The 20,118-nt window shown below is 34.5% G+C and overlaps 2 protein-coding genes across 13 annotated transcripts in view; one reads left to right on the top strand and one right to left on the bottom strand.

Moving 5' to 3' along the window:
• LOC125672084 (uncharacterized) overlaps nt 1-20,118 on the top strand; it is a 78,385-nt gene that overhangs the window by 40,566 nt on the left and 17,701 nt on the right. For all 7 annotated transcript variants that reach the window (XM_056163382.1, XM_056163385.1, XM_056163384.1 and 4 more), the window contains 5 exons: nt 14,590-14,709; nt 15,275-15,350; nt 17,081-17,204; nt 18,496-18,581; nt 18,803-18,899. In XM_056163382.1, the coding sequence (XP_056019357.1) occupies nt 14,590-14,709; nt 15,275-15,350; nt 17,081-17,204; nt 18,496-18,581; nt 18,803-18,899 (503 nt within the window). The remainder of the gene's footprint in view (nt 1-14,589; nt 14,710-15,274; nt 15,351-17,080; nt 17,205-18,495; nt 18,582-18,802; nt 18,900-20,118) is intronic.
• LOC125672085 (BTB/POZ domain-containing protein 17-like) lies at nt 3,088-14,591 on the bottom strand. 6 transcript variants are annotated; one of them, XM_048908190.2, is made up of 2 exons: nt 8,931-14,591; nt 3,088-5,504 (listed from the first exon to the last, which is right to left on the bottom strand). In XM_048908190.2, the coding sequence occupies exon 2, from the start codon at nt 5,423-5,425 to the stop codon at nt 4,136-4,138; it is 1,290 nt and encodes a 429-aa protein (XP_048764147.1). In that variant the 5' UTR covers nt 5,426-5,504; nt 8,931-14,591; the 3' UTR covers nt 3,088-4,135. The 6 variants fall into 6 exon arrangements, with proteins under 6 accessions (XP_048764147.1, XP_048764151.1, XP_048764148.1 ...); XM_048908194.2 differs by having other exon boundaries at nt 6,274-14,591; XM_048908191.2 differs by having other exon boundaries at nt 13,564-13,858.

The following is a 20,118-nucleotide window of genomic DNA, read 5'->3' on the forward strand; positions in this document are numbered from 1 at the left end:
ATAAAATGTCAAATAAAGTATGTGATTTACAAGGGTCAATGACACAACTAGAATACCAAGTCAAGGTTGAATGTAGACTATAAGGAAAAACTGAAGAATTTTGTATATGTGCATTCAGTTTCAGCAAATTGGGCAGGTGATAGGTTCACTATTTATAACTGAGCATATTCTGTGTAAATCATTTTTGGGTATATATTGAAAGTGTGTCAAGATTAACTGAATTTCTCTGGGATGGGTGGTCAAATTTCTCCCCGGACGTTTCTCAATGCCCATTGCAATGATATAGGGATTGGTGATAACATTCTTCTGTTGCAGGAAAGTGCATGAGGGTGCAATTGGCATTTTGAGAGAAAATGTGTTTCTGCCTACATGCTTGTCCATATCAATCCTGTAGAAATGGTCTGAGGGTCATTTGATCATTATCCAACAGGAGGGCTAATGTATTCCATAACAATAGGTATAAAATGTGGTTGTTATGGTCCCATTGCAGTGTACCATGCAGACAGACTGTCTCAGTGTTAAACGATAGTATTAGATGTTATTGGATATAAATTGACTTAAATCACCTCCTAAACTTTGTAGATTGGAAGCAATCTGGCTTAAGGGAAGGATATAACAGTGAATTTTGTTTCAGAAAAAAAAAAATGGCCAAATTTTGACAGTGTATAAAGAATTGACATTGCTAGACTACTAGTCTCTATCCTGTCTTGGTTGTTGAGGGTATTTTTATCAATTACCCCGAATTAATGATGAAAACGGGTCAATCGCGATGTCCTGCACATCCATCATTAAGATTAAGTGCAGTATGATGTACTGTTAAAAGGCAGCCTTTTCAGAATTGCCTGCAAACCTCTCCTGAAAAAAGCAGTGGTTGACATGTTTTTATTTGAAATAGCTGAGTTGTCAGAGAGTTTGTTTAACATTTCCGAGCGAGCAGTGATTATGCCATCTTCCCTGGCCTGCCACCCTGCACAAGACCCAAAGTTACCACTTAACAAAACAAACCTTTCTTGTGTTTTTTTTCTTAACTGCAGGAGACTGATTTGAGAACGAACCCTTGTCTGGTGATTTAACATGTGAGATTCTTGTATTCTCTCTGCAATCAAGTGCTTTTTTATTGATTAACTGCAGGGAAGACACAGAGTAAATAATCTTTGTTCTGAATTGTCACTTGTAACATTTTCTTCCCATGATTACTATCAATCTAGGAATTAATTTTGTAGCGAGGTTCTTGAAGAGCTTGTCACAAGCATATGATGATATTCTCACAGGATTTGAGTCAGATGGTTCATAGAAATAGAGTTATGATCCTTATCTTTTGAGGAAGATGTAATATAGAGCTTTGAAAATTTTAATAAGATTATTTGTTGACTTATCTAATTATTGTGTTTGCTTTCAAGAAATATTTGTTTGAAAAACATATCATAATCCGCATTGGAGATAATACAATTCTCTAAATGGGACAATCATGTTTAAAGTATTGATGTGACGGGAAAGGTCCAACCTCTTACAATCTTTGACAATTATGTAAATTCATCATTGTGTCAAGATAAGGAGTTCTGCGATTATGCAAATAATGGAATAAAAGAATTAAAAAATATTGAAAATTATTTTAATGATCTTGATAAAATTCCTCTTGAAAATAGTTCATAATAGAAAAAAGACATTTATCTACGCTTTAGTTCTTTAAGTAGGAATTAATTGTTGTTGCCTGACGCCAGTGTTTCACCTCCAATAAATGCCCAGTCTGCCCAAATGAACACAATCTATTCATGGCTCGTAGACCAATTTAAAGCCACCCGAGCTACGTAAAACAGAAAAAATAATAATCTGATAGGCATTATTTACTGTCAACAAGAAATAACTTGTGGCAATTGGGCCGCTGGTGATAGTCTGATTCAGCTTAACTGTTGGCACATTTTATCAAAATGATCACTTTTTCCTTGACCACTTTTGACTGGCGGCATTGGAAACAAGTTCACTGCTTTGGCACCAGATTGGTTTAGTTCAAAATGAGGATACCCAGATAGTATGCTTTTAAGTTTACATTATATAGCATTAAGTTTGGGTACAGTTTCTTTTGAGTCCTTAGGAAGTCTAGTTTCATCGATTTGTTTTGGACATCAAATCATGGAGAGCAACTCTTATTATTTTCATTGTCTTTTTCTTGAAAACAAATGGTATCCAAGTATTCCAGGATTATCTAATAAGAAAGCTACTTGATAATCAGTGCAGTATATTGTTGTATTATTTCAGGGATTTTGATTGATTATATAATTGTGCTTGAAAGTGTTTTGTCGACTTAATCAAGTATAGGTGTTTTGCTATATTCATGCTGTATCCTTCATACTTTTAACAATTTTAATTCGTATCACTCACATTGTATCCTTCATACAATAATTCATATCTTTGCTGTCAGTAAAGTTTACAGCTATCACTGTTTTCCCCATTATTACTGTATTTGTCTCAGATTTTTTCATCGTGATTCCCGATAAATTCTCATGGGAATACCGACATCAAAAATCATAAATAAAGTACATAATGTATCTTTTGTGCCATTATAATTTAGGCAATTTTTGAAGTCTTTGCTCACCAGAGGCGTTGATTTTTTGTGCGTGATTTCAGGGTGAACCAGGGCACTAGGCTGGAGTAGTCTCAGATAGAGATCTGACATTGTTTTTTGGCAGACTCCAAATCAGCAAAAAGGAAAAACCTCAGAGAGGAACCACCAGATTGACATACATGTTCACATTCTTATGAAAGAACAGCATTTTAAAAACCTTGTTACATTTTTATCCAGAGGTAGATCACAGTGTGATTTCTTCTGCATAATTTGTGCATACTTGAGAGATGTTGAGAGTTATCTTGTGGTGTGTCTATATTGAACTTGTGATAGCTCTTTTACACATTTGTCCTTTGAACGATTTCGTATAGCTGATTAAATAGCCCAGTATCCTATCAGGTACATAAACGTGACTTTATCAAAAGTATTTGTACAAAATGCCACATATCTTGGGTATTTATCAGAACATGACCAAAATATTTTTTTCCTGATAACCAGGATGAAAGAAAACAAAAGCTGTAAAAAACATTTTTCTTGTACATTTAATGACGAAAAACAACATAAGCAAAGGGGATCATTCAATATTGAGCAAAAACAACTTGTTTCCACGGCTTCTGACATTAAATCAGGTTCTCATTAAAGATCAATAAAAATGTAAGGCTTTCAAGATTTAATTACTGTGATAATAATTATTCAGTGCATGGTTGATCATAAACCTAACTAATTATTGGTCATTGTGGGGAGGGGGGATTTCAAATTTTCCAATTTTCAACAAGTACTTAACCATGTTAACCCAATACTTTACTGAAGTTTTTTCTCTCTCTTTTTTTTAAATGTGCTTGCAAGCGTTCGGATGTATTTGATATTCCTTCAAATATGCTAAATTAAATTATTTTAAAATGCACTTGTAGGATAAAAACGTTAATTGCTAGTTAGCAAAGAGGCTCTTGGAAGAGTGCAGTCATGATGAAAGGAGGAGACAAATTGCCTCTAATTTACCTTGCTAGTCAAGTCTGGATAAAATGCTCCCATTGCATAAGGTCCCCGATCCTATCTTTTAAAGAATCATCAAAGCCATGGTACATAGCTAGATTTTCCAGATTTGCTGGTATGTGAACAGTTTGGGATTTCCTTCAATCTTGAGTTTCACTCAATTTAATTCTAAATGCAGTGCACTAATATGATTAGGTGAACCATGAACTCCTAGTTTTTTTCCAGGATTACTGTTAAATACACCTAGCATCAGTGGAGAATGTCATGTTTAATCTTCGAAATTCAAAGTGTTCACAGATTAAAACGTAACATATTTTAAAGAAATTTGCAGGCAAGCCGTTCTTTGATAGCTGCAATGAAATTATCTCTTCGATTTTGTATTCAGATTTAATGTCTAGGTAATTTACAATACATAAATTTCAGAAGAATCAAAAATATTTTGACAAGCTTCACTCAGGTAACAAGCACTTCTTTGACAAAGATTTATTATTATGGAAACTAAATGCAAATAGCACTGTAATAATAATAATAAAAAAAAAATACTGCATACTGCAGAAGAAACAAACAGATTTAACACATTCAAGAGGACCTCTCTCCAGTTTGAACACTAGCATTTTGTACATAGTTTGCAGCAGATGACACATTGTACATATGAGGGATGGCTGAGACAGAAGGTTGCATGGGCGGGGAGGGTGGGGCAGGCACAGCTTCCTGAAGTCTGTGATATTCTTGGCTTTCATGCAGAAGGTTGCTGTAAATTTGACTTTGCACAATTTGGGGAGGTTGAGAATTTTGTATGAACACTGCTGGAGAACAGTGGGCCTGGCTGTGAACACTGATGTTCAAATTCTGGCTTGAACTGGATAGAGTTTCTGGTGAATTCATGCTGGTGTTTTCGGTACTGTTGGGTCTGCTTCTGTAGGTAGTCCTTTTAGTGAATTGAACCCCCACAAAATCATCCCTCGCCTCGGGTACATCTTTAAAACAGTGGTATCTCACTGCATTCTCAACAAGTACTTGCACTTGTGGAAAGTTTTTAAATATGCCATTTTTTTGCAACTGATACAGGACTTTGCGATGAAGTAATGGATAGCGAATATTGACTAGAATATCCTCTATGAGGTTTTTGTCTGCTAATTGGTTCTTTTTCATCCATTCAGTAGCAGATGTTAGTATCACATTTTCTTCAGCATTACAATCATCACATTTTAGCAAATCACTCACCAAGTGCCAGCTACAAAGAGTCCACCTTTCAGAAGCAATCAAGTCACGAAATTTGGCACACAGCACTTTGTAACAGAGATCACAAATTTCATCTGAATACAGATTTCCTTCATAAATGTCACATATGATGTCAATGGAAAACCCTCTACATCCATCAGAGGCACTGATCATATTAAAAAGAATTTGACTGATGTAACTTTGACAATGTTGAATTAGAGGTTTCACCTGATATTTTTCAGCCAAACTGTGAAGGGGAAGTACATAGTCTCTGTGAAGCCAGACAGCCCCACTGTATATAAAGTACAGAAACCGACTAAAAACCATACTGCACTCGGGTAGTTCCTTCAAATTTAGAACTGGTCTGCTTTGAGATTCACTAGAACTTAGTTCATTCAACATGGTGGCCAGAATCTCACTTTTTAATCCAAGAATCATTTTATGTCCTCTAAAAAGGAACTGTCCATCATTTACATTAAGAATCACATCACACAGAGATTCACAGTCAAACAAGGATTCAAAGGATTGGTTTGTCTTGACTTTCTTGCTTTCGTTGGAAAGAGTCTGTCCCTCCGTAACCTCGGGGACATTTTCAGGAGGCATTGAGGGGTCAGGGTAGTGTTGACCGCTGGGACTGAATCGCTTCATCCTTTTGATGCGACATCTCAGCTCATCTTGAGCTGGTCTTGTGTGATGTGCCAGGGTTGCAGGCTGATTGAATTGTCACCTGAAAAGAGAGATTAACACACCATTAATGCTTTAAAGGAACCTGAGTCAGTTCAGAGCTCAAGACTCTTTAGAAAACCAGGGTTGATGAAATCAATGGAGAATAATGAAGATGAAGTGGCACCTTAATTGATCATGGGTCGGGTGAATGGAACAAATGCACTTAATCAGACGGACAGAGTTTCCTGGGATCTACCTGGCTTTGAGTGGACGAGTTTATAAACTACCGTGTCTTATAAATCCAGCCTTGCAGTATAAATAGCACAGCTGCCAATGGGCTATCTGATTTAAATATTTAATGAAAATTAACTCCTGCCAGGCAGTTATGGAGAAAAATTGTAACTGTGGGTGAGGAAACCATGTTCCATTGTAATCGTCAAAGTAGTTAAAAGGAACTTTGGGTAATGTTTGACATTTTGCATGCCCCCGTGTTTGCCGAACAATAATCATTTGGGATCAGATGATGACAGACAAAATCCCTTGTTATACTGAGGCACTTGAGGAGATTTATCTTTAGCCTTTAACATGCAGCAATGACATTCTTTTCACGGAACTCCTTCACTCAGACTCTAAGATTCTTTTTTTTTATCAGGCTGTCATGTCTGATCACTGTTTCCTATCATTTCTAATCAGTATTGCATCAACACTCGCTGCCTACAAAACAATCACATTTAGCCTAGTAACTGGCAGAAAAGCAGTTTTGTCCCAGTGAAAAAAGAGATAAAGTGAGGCAGAACAGAGAATAGCAGGAACTTGTCCAAGAATAATACCTAGATTTTTATTTCTTCCAGCAGAGACACTGCTTTATTGGAGGGAGGGAATCCATGTCTACCCCATTTTGCGACTGTACAAATCTGGAATGTTTATTTTGGATAGATCAATCCCGATTTCTCAATCTCTCCACTATTTAATGACAAGTGGGGATTCCATTTGACTCTGTTTGCATTGTGACAGTACATCAAAATTGCATGTTGATTCAATTTGGGGGAAATGATATTCAATCAATTTCTTGCAACTAGGAAAGTTCTGGAAGATAATTGTCATTGACAAATTGCAAGGACAGCTTAGTCTGAAACGGCATTCATTTCTCATGCAAACATTAAGGAAGATAAAGGCAAGAAATTTAAAGAATTTATGTTGTCACAACTTTAATAATTTTTAGGAGGAAAAAATCAATGATGCAATTGTCTTTTTAATTGTCTTTGCGTCTTCCTTGTATCCATTTATGCATGAAGTATGTGATAGGTTGTCAATACAAGTTTCTCTTGGGAAGTTTTCTGAATTTCGACAAATTGAAGAATCATTTTTTGATGAAGATGGTAGAATTGGAACAAACCGATACATGCTTTGCAACTAACTTTTCTTGAAAAATTGAAAATACTAGTGTTTAATTTTTTTAAAATTAATTGTGAAGTTTTTTTTAATTCGAAGCAGTGTAAATTTTTTTTTCTAAGTTTCAAGGTAAATTTGTAGAATTGATAGACAGTGCAAAATCCATTACAAAAGCAAATTTTTATAAAGAAATAAATCAATATACAGTAAAAATTACCTTGTGAAATGTTGAACATACCAACGTCATGTGTGATTATCATACACTGTCTGTATCATTAGACAAAATATGAACTAAAGCCTGAGAAGTGATTTATGATTAAATCAGCATTACCTGTGATTGGCTGAACTCCTTAACCCTGGGGTCAAATCAACTGAAATAACTTCAGTGCAATGTAAACTAATAGGTCTATCTGTCCCCACACCTCCACTCTTGGTAGTAGAGTCATGAAGGTATGAATTGTGTGTGGTTCTAAATAAAAATTCAGTAGTAGCTAATATAATTAGATTTCTCAGAGTGCATTTGTCCTGAAGGAAAATAGACTTGTGGAAACATTGGTCTCGAATCAATTAAACAGAACAGATGTATTGTGTAGTACAATATAATTTATGTCAATTAAACAGAACAGATGTATTGTGTAGTACAATATAATTTATGTCAATTAAACAGAACAGATGTATTGTGTAGTACAAATATAATTTATGTCAATTGTGTACTAACTTATGAAGGGGCCTAAGGCATAAAACGAGACTCTGTATTGTCATCTGTGAATGTGTACATTAGACATAAGAGTGGTTAATTAGTTTGATTAATAAACATTGGTGGAGCTTTTCTCCTTTTGGGATGAGAGGGGACTATAAATATGTCATTTTAATAGGTCCTAGGCAGTGTTTCAATGGCTAGGAGAGGCAATATATGCCACTGACAGTTGGGGTGCAGGGTGTAGTATTTATGGTTGAATAAATGATGATTTATTGTCCCAAAACAGTTGCATTTGCAGTTAGATAGTGATGATTTATAACGTCCATGTATAAAAAAGAGAAAATTATGCAGGTATTCAATACAGTGTGATTTATAAAGAACATTATACAGACACAAAGACTACTTGAGAGTATGAGAGTATTGAGAGAGAGAGAGAGAATTAGAAAAGAGAGAGAGAGAGAGTAAACAAATTTGTTTTGAAAGGCCATGGTCCTTGAGACACATTCATGTCTCTACTTCAGAGAGTCCGGAAGTCTGTGATGATTGTATATAATAATCCGCTGATAATATTAACAACCCACATCTGCTCATGATGATTCAATAAAAGTTGGATCTGTGAAACAAAAAACCAGAATACCACCCATAAGTATCCTAATGGACCCTGGCTCCGGCTGGTAATCTAAAGATCAGACCCCAAGTCGCAACTCAGACGAGATAGATCTGAGATACCAAGAATAAAATGTTCATGAAAATATATCATGAGTATGGGAAATAAAATATATTGTACCTTTGTATGAAATATGATAACAAAAATTTGTGTTTACAATGATAAATGCATGACGTTTAGAGATGTTATGTACTTGTGTTAAAGGGGCATTGTAGTTGGGAAAAATATGAGAGAGAGAGAGAGAGAAGAGAAAGATGGTCAATTTAGTTTGAAACATTGGCTGAACAGGTGTATTGAAATATTAAATAGATGAATTAGCTGAGAAAACAGAAGAGTTTCCTTTGAAGCTGTCAAGTGATGATGTATTCATCGTCTTTTTGGGGTGTTGTAATTTGCCGCTTCACTAAGTTGCTAACATTCTAATTCTCTAAAATTGATGGTATGCGATGTCTCTTCAGACATTGGAATGGGCAAGAAAATTCAGAGAAAATATAAGTTTTGTTCTTCCCAGGCTATTAACTAAACATTCAGCCCTCATTCATCATTCGCTATTAGCTCAATCATGTTTTTCTTCTTCATGAAATGAAAATATGGCTTATGTCACAGAAAGAAACAGGATAAAAGGTTTATTCGCCTTAAATTATTATGAATTTTGAATTTAATCTTTTAATATTCCATAGATAATTCTGTCAACAGAAACGTGAGAAACTCAAATCTGTTCTACTAACCTTGTAAACTGTTACTTGTTAAAAATCCATTTTCACAATAACGCCACTATATACCCCGAAACAAGAGATCCTTTTGAACAACACACAAGATAAACCCAATGAATTAAATGGTTTCTCACTGTATCACCTCGCCTAACCTTACTGTGCTTGTCAATAACCCAATCTCATCAAAGTAATATGAGTTGGCCTGTCATATTTCTTCATAATTTCTCTGTGGTTTAGCTCTGGGAGGTTATTGTGGAGCCAAGCAGTCATGCATGCCCTAAGAATTATGTCTCCAGTTTAATGCTTACGGCTAAAAAAAATCTTTCCGATTAGGGTCAGCTTTTGCCAAATATTGTTATGCACAGGGAAATGGGCTTGATTATACAAGAAGAAATGCAGAAAATTCATTTGGATATTTTTATTTGTTTTTTCTTTGAACCCCTTCGAAGAATGTGTGTGATTTTGTAAAGAGTACAGGGGCACCCCTGGCAGTTCATAAATATTTATTTTAATTATTGATCTCTTCAGTTATATTGTTTTCTTGGCATGTAATTTATGGAGAATAGAATTTGACATTAACAAATTGGGAAAAAAAATCATCAAAGAAAAATTGAATAAAAATCTTTTCACACATGCCATTTGACATATCATTATAGGTTGATTTAATTGGTAATAGCACTGAAGGTGGACTCATCTTTCACCTGGCTTTAAAGGAAAAGTGGTGTTTATACTTATTGATAAACAATACACTACCCCCTTTGGTTGTAAACTGATATTGTAGTGTCACAAATGCCATTGAAATTATACATTTCATTAGACAGTGCCTTAGGTTGCCCATGATTTAATAAAGGAAAAAAATATGACTTTGCACAAATCATACAAATTTTTTAGGAGACCTGTTCAAATTGTACTAATAGAACAATTTGTCCTATGGAAGTTTAAAAAAAGAGCACACACAAGGAAAAATCGCGCCTCAAATTACCTGATTTGCTGAAGATGACGCCAGTACAAATTGCTTGTCATGTAATCTGTTTTATTCCATTAGATAAGGAGATTTTTCTCATGGATTTGAAAAGTTAACATATTATTGTGGTCAGAATTGAGATCCAACTGTTATTGTTTGATATTATTTTTGAAAAAATCCAAAAAGTCATGTTTTAAAAAAAATAATCCAGTCATAGTCCATATATCTGTATTTATGAGAACCATTGTCAAGAACTCTGTCTAACACATTGATATGACTGAATTACAGCATTATAGATCCTTTTCAAGTATATCAGTTCTCCAAAGTTCCACTGTCCTCAGAGCCTGCGGAAATTTTGACTTTGTGTGATGGATGTTTGTAGTATCGAAACCTTGGATTATTCCCTCTTGTTCATATTCAGACAAGTTTTAGAAAGAATGCTATCACCTCATTGTAAACTATGTACCTGCCCCCTTTCAACACAATTTGATTGAATTATTAGCCAAGTTTGTCATCTCATCTCCAAATGTCCGAAGCATTGTCCAGACTTCCCAATTCTCTCTTACACAATTTTAATCTTAGCGTTATCACCTGGACGGAGATAACAGCCCCTCTCAACCTACTTATGTGCAACAGGTATGTTTGGGACTGTCTAGGTCCTGGAGCCAGAATGGGGATGAAGGTGTGAGGAGGGCAAACAAGCCAAAGCAGGAAGACCCCGATGTGGCGTCAGGGAAGAAATTTACAAACTGGATTTAATACTCCTTCTATTGATGTAATGGCGAGATCTCAGGGCTGTATAAAATGGGAGCATTTCCGTCTCTGGTTTTCATTGGATTGGGAATAAAAGATGTGTTTTTAAAACTTCCACCTGAGGTATTTAAGTTGATGTCTGGGCTTTTTATCTGGAGAAGGTGAAAGGGGGAATGGGGAGGATTGTCACCAATGACCGGAGTGACTAGCTCAGTTTATCTGGACATATTATCGTTCTGTAGATCAAGCTGTTCACTGAGTCTTCTGTGCCACCCAAAGTCCCTTTTCAAAGATCAGATTAAACAACGAGCTATCAAAGAAATCTCCTGGCTTTCTATTTTTTCATTTCGTGACAATAAAGAGAGACCCTAGAGGTAGACACAAAAAGCAAAACGGATCCCGAAGGATTGACTCGGTCTGAGTCCATTGTCAAGACATTTGTACTAGCTTTCCAGATGGATTGACTTGTAAATAATGCTTGGTTAGACATTTCACCGATGATTAAACATGTTTGGGTATTAGTCAAAGATTTTTCATAGTGTCCACTTGAGCATTGTGATTGCATCGATGCCACGTAATGAAAAAAAGTGATAATATGGGAAATTTTTCTCTTTGCCTTCCATTTTTCATGTTTAATCTCTTAACATAATATTCGATTTCTGGCATTGAGTGATTTATGTTAATAATATTCGGCTCTATGAATGGTGCTGAAAAATATATGGGTCTGGGAAGGCCATGAAATGTTCACTGACCAATTGCGCATGTGATGATCAGAAAACCAACAGTTTATAAGGCACTCATTTATGGTCGTATGATTGACCGGAATTTATTGATGTATGGGCTTAGTCAGAAAATTGACATCAAATTTATGTTTGCTAAAATGGAGTATTTACCCTGTCAAGTGGGATACTTATTAAAGCCGTTTATGTTAGTATAAGGATTAGATAGATATGCTTTCATGGCAAGTGTATTTAACAAACGATGGGAGCCCCAGTAGTGTATCTATTGATATAGTATAAAGAATAAGTCAGAATTAAAGAGGATTGTCATAAGATATTGAGAATGGTGGACTGGAAAAGACCATGATGTATATTGATGGGTATATACAAAACTTGAACACATATGTAATTTACATAGCGATGTGAATTTCCTTGCAATTGCCTTAACAAATTATGTGTATAATATTTCCATTTCCCCACTCCCTTTAGGTATTCAACTTCTGATCCAATGTCTGAATATAGAAGTTTAGAATGTAGAAATGTTGGGTCTTCATTCCTTTGAATACATTCTTCTGTCCAATGTGATGGTATAAGGAGAAATATGCAATTGTTTGTCATAACTGTCACACATTATGATGTCCATCTCCTTCAATCAAGTATTCCGTGGAATGTAGGAATGTGAAACAATTTGCTGCAATAGCTGGTTTCTAGGATTCCAAGATGGATGAAGCCAAAGCCCACATAAACATTGCATGTTGGTAAATGTGACATCAAGTTATGTTCATTCCAGTCAGGGCTGGTGCGATTTCATCAGGTTTTTGATAAATTCCTTCTGACAAACAGAGGCATCATTCACTGCTCATCACACGTTTTGGTATCAACAATTGTTTTCGATTGTTTTCCAGCTCCGTCTTCATGCCTACAAGAATTCCCTCTCAAATACTTCATGGCCGCAGACACTGATCCTTGTATTCTCCAAGGATTATTCTGTGTTTTTCTTAGGCCATTAACAGTAGCTTGATTTTTTATTCTGTTTTTTTGATAAGAAGGCAAACATTAAATGTTGCTGAACACATTATTTGATAGATAGAGGCAAACAGTGTGGTTACTTTGCCTTTAGAGATTGCGCCATGCGTTGTGTTACCAAGTAAAATCAAAACTGGAAATTGTCAGGGAAAAGATTAGGTTTCAAATAAAAAAGTGAAAAGATTGTAATGTTCTACTATGAGAAGGGTTTTTGTGTGTGCTTTGTGATATCAGAGTGCAAGGAGTTGGGCAGTGTGAATAGATATTGGCCAATACTATTTGGATATTTGCCTTTTTACAAAGTATGGAAGAGAGAATAGGAGACTAGAGCCCTAAGAATTATAGCTGATATTCATGCATATGAGAGAGAGAGAGAGAGAGAGAGAGAGAGAGAGTAAGTTCCTGGATTTGATGGTTAACATCATTACTTATAAAAGCCTTTGATCAAAGTTGCATAATGCTGTACCATGAGGGGATCAGATCTGCAGTCCTCCTAAAGCATATCAGTGTAGATCCTAATCAAATCCCTAGTAATCAAGAAGAGTAATCTACAGTAAATCGTTTTGCCTCTCGGAGCTTATCCAAGATTATAAAACCATTTTTCATTAAAAATAAAATAAACTGTTATTGTAATGACATTACATGAGCAAGCAGGGGTGGTTGCCATCTCTGCCAATATGGGAGATTTTGTTCTCTGTAGCTAGAAGTACAACACAAGTTTTTAATATTCTTGGCTCCACACTGACCAGGGTATAGCCTTTATTGTGGCGATCCCTTTGAAAGTAAGGATTTGGTCGATTTAAGAACTTAAACAAACAGCGGAGAGAATCGCTGAGATAAATCCCCTAGAAAATGAGTTTTCCTAATGCACCTCTACTTTTTTGGCTGGAAAAAAATGTTTTAGAAGGGAACAGCCAATTTGTTTATCTTATGGGAGGTGTGGTTCTGATCCTACAAACAAACTTTTTACTTATCATTATGGACCATATGATCAGAGTGAAAGAAGTGTCTGTTTTCAAATTTCAGAAAATTGAGACGAGAAGAAAAGAATTCTTTCGTATGATTTTCAAACGATCTCTTTTTAACAGTTGAAAAAATTAACAAGTTATCATTAGAGTCATGTAATGCAAGCTCATTAGAGATAAAGTTGTTATTTCCAAGATGATAAAAACATGATGTATATTACCTGTAAATGTGTAGTTAAAATTGTAATCCAAGTAAGAAGAAAAATCATGTGGTTGTCCATGTAAACAAACGGCTGGGAGAAGGAACCAGCGTTGATGTTTGTGTTGATTCGTTGAACACTAATCTCTCTCTGAAGAACAAACTAGTGGGAGGGTCACAATGTACTTCATTTAAATATTCCAGGGCTACCAAAATGCACACCATATCAGTACTCCAGTCAATAATAGAGAATTATCAGCCATAATGTATTTTAAAATGAAGAAAAAATGTCTTATCTCTAGCATTTGTCTAAATTACAGGGGTTAGATCATGTGGTATTTTAAGTATTTTACACATGGCTGATGGAGATTGATTATTGTTGTGTCAAGAAAGAACTCGATGTCCTACCACCCTTGTTAATCTTTTAAAGTCTGCATAGGCAAGTCAGAAATACAGTGAGGTAATAGCTGCACACCAGAGTTCATGACCCCCCCCCCCAAAAAAAAAAGATAGTGAAAAAAGTGCAACCAACCTAATACTGGAGAGTTTTCTATGTTTTCCCAACGAATTCAGTTTTGCTTTATTTCTGTCATTCAGCATGGAAATACTGTCCCTAAGCTGGAACTTTTATTCCCTATTAGTCACTTTTTTCAAAGAATTACAGAAAGTATTTGATTATTAATGGATCATGTTATGCAATGACTGCCAAGGTTGGCAGATGTAAAAGATGTCCATTAGTGTCCTCTGCCTCTTCCTAGTGCTCATGAGATCTTTTTACTGGCAATCAGCACCACCAGATCCCATTTGACGAATGTCATTTAATGTCCTTCCTATAATTCTTAAAGGAGCATGACTTGTCATGTAAATCTCCGCTTATGAGATCAATAAATGATATGACTACATCTCTGGAAACACTCAAGTGTAGAGACATCCTGCTTTTTCATCCCACCCCAATAAATTACGAATTTTTTTTACTAGACAACAGGTTCTGTCATTTATTTTATTTGCTTTGTAATCTAATGGCTCTCTTTGTCTTGTATTTTTTCAGGAAGTTTGTGGACCAATGTTTTGGGCCATTTTCAGCAGGCCTTGTTGCAACAGGGGTCTACAGTCATCTACAGCGCGAGACACAGTCACTACAGAAAGATTTAATGGTCAAAGTCAGAGAGTGAGTCATGTCAAGGGCAGAGGGGTCAAGGTCAAAAGATGCTTTGATCTGATGTCCGAGAAATTTGATGTTGGATGAGTATGAAAGAACCACATGAAAATATAAAGATCAAGGGTTGTCATGTTGATGTACTTGCATTAAAGAAAAATTGAATTGAGCTTTGGGCTCATTATTTACCAACTTCAGAGAACCAAGTATCAATTCTTGCAGTTTTATATTAACAGAAAAGTACAAAGTGTAATATGCATTAGTTTCAGTTCAGCATTTGGCTATGACAAGTGTTACGAAAATTTCCTTTACCAAATGTTATCCTGTTACATTTGATTGATATGAATGATTCATTTGTACGTAAAAATCTGTAATTTCCGTCAAAATAGATGGCTCAGAAGAACGCAAAAGTTTTCGGGATAGACAAAATTTATACCTCACACAAAGTTTGATCAAAATACATATATACATCATAGCCAAATTAATATTGAAGGATTTGATATCATAAAAACTATTGCATAATGTGGTTTTGGAAGAGTTATGTAAGATTTAATGCATTTTTATGACTTTTTATCAGGAGAGAAGGCAAGTTGTACACAGGGTTAATGTCCAACAACAGTGACAAAATCAAACTGCCGGAGAGAGAACTTAAGGTAATGCTGGCAAGAATGATGATGAAAGCAATAAAACGCATCAAAATCAGTGAAAATAATACCAAAATCCAGAAGGTCTTATAAAATGGAGTGCAAAATTATTACTTGCTAGAGATAGCCCATCTGCAGCAGAATTAGAAGATAAACCTAAGCTGCCGAAGAAAAAAAAATCTAAGATGCATTGTAAACAGATAATATTATGATAGATTGTAAGCATTGAAATCTAGTAAGTTGCTCCCGAAAGAAATTGTAAACAACTGAATGATTTACTGTTTGAGTAGTGCAAAACAGTATATTAGAAAATGTACTGGTATGTTTTGTTATGAATATAAAAATTGGCACATGTAGCGAATCTTGGAAAAGCAGAGATAAATGCACCGAGTCGGCTACCGTCAAAAGGAATATGTAGATATCATAAGGCTTATAAATATTGAGATTGTTAGATAAAAGCATACTTTATTGTTAGTATATTTTATTATTGTTAGTATAGTACATGCACTGTGACATCAGTCTCTCTGTTTTCATTGCGAGGCTCATAATTTTCATATGGAGATCTATACAGGATACAAAAGTGTATGTATCATATGGCAATGAGTCAAGGTCGTGTGGACAAGGACAAATACGCGAATTCTGCTAGGACAGCTCTTCTTTCTTTGTTAGTGATACTATTTAGCATTGATTACATCATTAACAGGTACTGAATTGCATCGCACTTTTCAGGCATAATCATACATTTATGATGTTTTTCTTCTCGGCAAGGTAGTTTATGGCAGAATATAGTGTATAAATTAAGTATTCAGGAAATTAACACCCACACAATCTGTTAAAATGTGAAGTTTAATCTATCAATGCAATGCAAGAAACCTAATAAAACATCATTTCAATTTCCTTATACCTGATTAGAATTAGAAAAAAAGGAGTAGTATTGCATAGAATGAACCTGTGCTTCATGGTACTATTTGATATAGGTATCAATCTATGATCAGAGAACTGTGAAATAAGTGTTAGTGTTTATTATTTTAAGTAAAAAAAAAAAAAAAAAAAAGAAAGAAAGATAATAGGTATAGTTCTTCCAATTTTTCCATCAATATTCCAGAAAAACCTTCAATTTGATTTATCATTAGAAGCATGTGTTGGGATAAAACTTTGCTGATGATATATATCCTGTGGAGGTTGTTTACAGACACTGATGAAGACTTAGTTATCTGTGTTTGTGACACAAGTCAATACAACAACAAATAATCAGGCTGGAGCTGTGATCTTTAACATTGTAGTAGAAGGGGTAACAGGTCAAAGTGCCAGGGGTCATGATATACCTGATTAGATAGAGGGATTTATGGACAAACTTTCAAACAAGAGAGATAGACAGTATGATGGAATAGCAAGATCTTTACATATTATTATCTGTTATAAATCACAGGTGTTTTATGTAGTACATCCTGCTGAGAAGACTTTTTAATTGCCGTTAAAAAGGAAACATTTTCCTGCTACATTACATGTATGATTTAGAGATCAGTAACTGTTATAATTGTATATTGTCCCAGTACTCCCTTACATATTTATGGCCAATTTATGAAGGTGATTTTCCACTTTGTTATTAAGACCAACACCTGAGGTAATAAAACCAAAATAAAACGTGTCTGTAGAGATGAGTTACAATGCTAATTTAACAGTAGCATTGTTTGTGTTATATTTGGTGGCTTTATTAATTTTTTTTTTTCATTTCTAAGATAACCATATTACAAGGCGCAAAGATGGTAGAGAAGTTCTACATGGAGAGGGTTCTGCCTCAGATAAATTTGACAGAAGAATATTTCTGGGAAAGGAAAATGTTGGAATACAGAGACTGGAGAGGTGAAGTGATTTAATAATGTCCAGTTTCAGTGTCCTCTACACCCACCCACCCTTTTAAACAGAAATCTAGATGAGTTGAAGAAAAAATAAAATTACATACAAACTAATTTTTGTGAGATGTAGATTAATTAGATATGATGTGACTGTAGTAGATATACAAACACCCAGACCAGTCTCCTTAAAAGTAAACCAAACTGAAACATTATACATGTAAATAGAAATTATCGATTTTGCTGTATTAGCTTTGAGTCCTGGAGTTATGTAAATACAGAAACTTGCTCAGAAAAGCATGTATTAAAAGTAGTTTGTCTAAGAACGAAACAAAGTATGCAAATAAGATAATAAACATTCATTCTGTATGTTTAATCCCTCTCTATAGTGACATGATTGGACTGTGAGGAAATATATTCCCAAACCTATCGATACAGTATGTTGAACGCTGTAAATTTATGCAAGTATCATTTCCGTATTTCTAGAAGAAGTGATGTATGCTGCATAAATTTATCATCCAGTATTAACTTTTTCATACCTAATATTTCTATGAACTAAATTAAAACTTGATGCAGATGTTTTCCATTAAAAGTATGACCACCTTGAAATATATAAACATATATGTATCACATTAGTCAATTCCATGACAGATATCATGAAAAAAAGCACTTTTATTCTTTTATAGGACATTATTTAAGTCAGTTAAATGTAAACTATAAATCTAATATAAAAAAGTAATCATGACGTTTTTCGAAAATTGTTCTGAATTTGTGAAATTTAGAAGTGCTGGGACATTTCTTTATTGTTCATTTGATAATTCTTTGTTTTTGAGGAAAGAGGTGGCATTTTTCTGATGTGATGTAATGTATGAATGATTTGTGGTTTGAATAGACAACATTTTGGGGGACTTTGTCACACAGCAGTAAATGTATAGTGATCAATTACCATAACCCATCATATTTTTCGGTGACAACATTAATAAACCTCTCCTTCATTTCGTGTATTGCACCACATGTATTTTTTTAAATACACGTTATTAAGGCATCTTAAAAGATAACAGTTTTAAGAAGACAAAAGATTAACTTTTTAGTTTCAATTCAACACAAAAAATTAATTAGATTTTGGTGGATGTCAGTCTATGCTTTATTCTCATTTTATTGTGAAGAACATTTTCTGATCTTATTTTCAGTTGTACATCTTGTCTTCAGGAAAATAAAATAGGAATGTAATACATGTCTCGGAGAGATTTTATGTTGTTAGTGTCTCTTGTCTAGTCTCCATGATGGTTTTTTTTTTGTAGGTCTTACAAGTAAATTATTTGCAGAGGCTTTCTCCAAGGCATTTTTAATTCCTCTGGATGAATCAGACAACTTCTTCAGATTGGAGGTTGGTCTTCAACCACATGTAATCAAGTACAATGATTTATGAAATTCTTTTGCTTGTGACAATTTGGTGAAGACAAGACTATATTGACCAATTCAAAGAAAGTCCTAAATTCAGAATAGATTTAATATTCATATAACTAGGGTATGGATATTTTATAAGTAATGAAGAATTGTTTATTTTTAAATATATGTCATGAATTATGTATGTATCATTTACAACAGGTAAAACATCTAAACTTAAGTCGCTACACCGACATGTTAGCAAGTGGCAACTGTAGAGATGACCTTGACCTTGTAACAGAAGTTCACTCCCCAAATGGTATGTCGAGAATAAAGCCTGTGATTCATTGTTATATTTAACATAGAAAACATACACATAGTGCTCTGAAGATATAGGTATTTTATTTATAATGATATATTTATTGAAGATTTTCTGAAAATGTTCCTTTTTCAATGAAAGTGTACCTACATGACAGTACCTAAAATATCAGAGGACTTCATCAGATTGATTCTGAACATTTTAATGAATGATGTTTTGATTTTCAGCCATGCCTTTTGGTAATTTTTTAAAATTCATTATTTTTGACAGTAACATTCTCTTGTACCCTAATGGAGCATTTTCTCTTACTTGGAATGTTAGAACCTGATCTTGCATATCCAACATTAACAGGTTTTCTTTTCTGATCAATAATCACTGCTGATACTTTATCAATCAGCTTTGATCAAAGGGAAATAATTATATATGATATATTTTAATTCAAAGTGTATTAAAAGGAATTTATACATACTAATAAGTTATACCATATTGTAATGCAAGTACAGAATGGTTATATACCCGTCCACAATAATCATGGACTTTGAAAAAATGTGTTTTGGTCACAGAGGATGACTACATCAGGACATTGTCCCTAGATCTGCACTCGGCTTGCTACGATAGCTTGAATAAATGCTCCTTGATTTTGGTTTAGATTGTTTTGAACCCTGCATGGTGAACAACAAAGCAATCTAAGATTAGCATGAAAGCAAAATGCACTCCAGCACCAAATCCAGTTTATGTAGTTGTTGAAAGTCCCTTGTCAGGCAGGACTAGCCTGCAGAACTGTAGCTCTTTGGGATAAAAATTTGGATATACTAGATAGCTACGATCCATCCCTTACAAAAACCTTTGATTTGTGGTGCATCTTTTTCTGCACACAATTGACGTCTGTATATCATATCACTATATTCTTGCATCACCACCTTAATAACAAATTTTTAAAAGACATTTTTCTGCTACATTTGTTTTGAGACTCGCCTACAAATATTCATGTAATGCCCTGTAAAAACTGAAAACTTGCAACTTAAAGTCCATCAAAGTCCATGGCTTCACAGAAAAACTTCAAGAGAGTTTGAATTTTAGAGTCTGGAAATTGACACTTTGACTATAGTTTTAACTTTTACATTAACTAGATATAACTGTTTCAAATGTGTGAGAAGGATTTGATTTATAATTTCATTTTCCCGCATAATAATTTTAATTTGAAAACTTTATTTCATCT

The sequence above is a fragment of the Ostrea edulis genome, chromosome 4 (genome assembly GCF_947568905.1).
Source record: "Ostrea edulis chromosome 4, xbOstEdul1.1, whole genome shotgun sequence".
NCBI classification, from domain to species: Eukaryota; Metazoa; Mollusca; class Bivalvia; order Ostreida; family Ostreidae; genus Ostrea; species Ostrea edulis.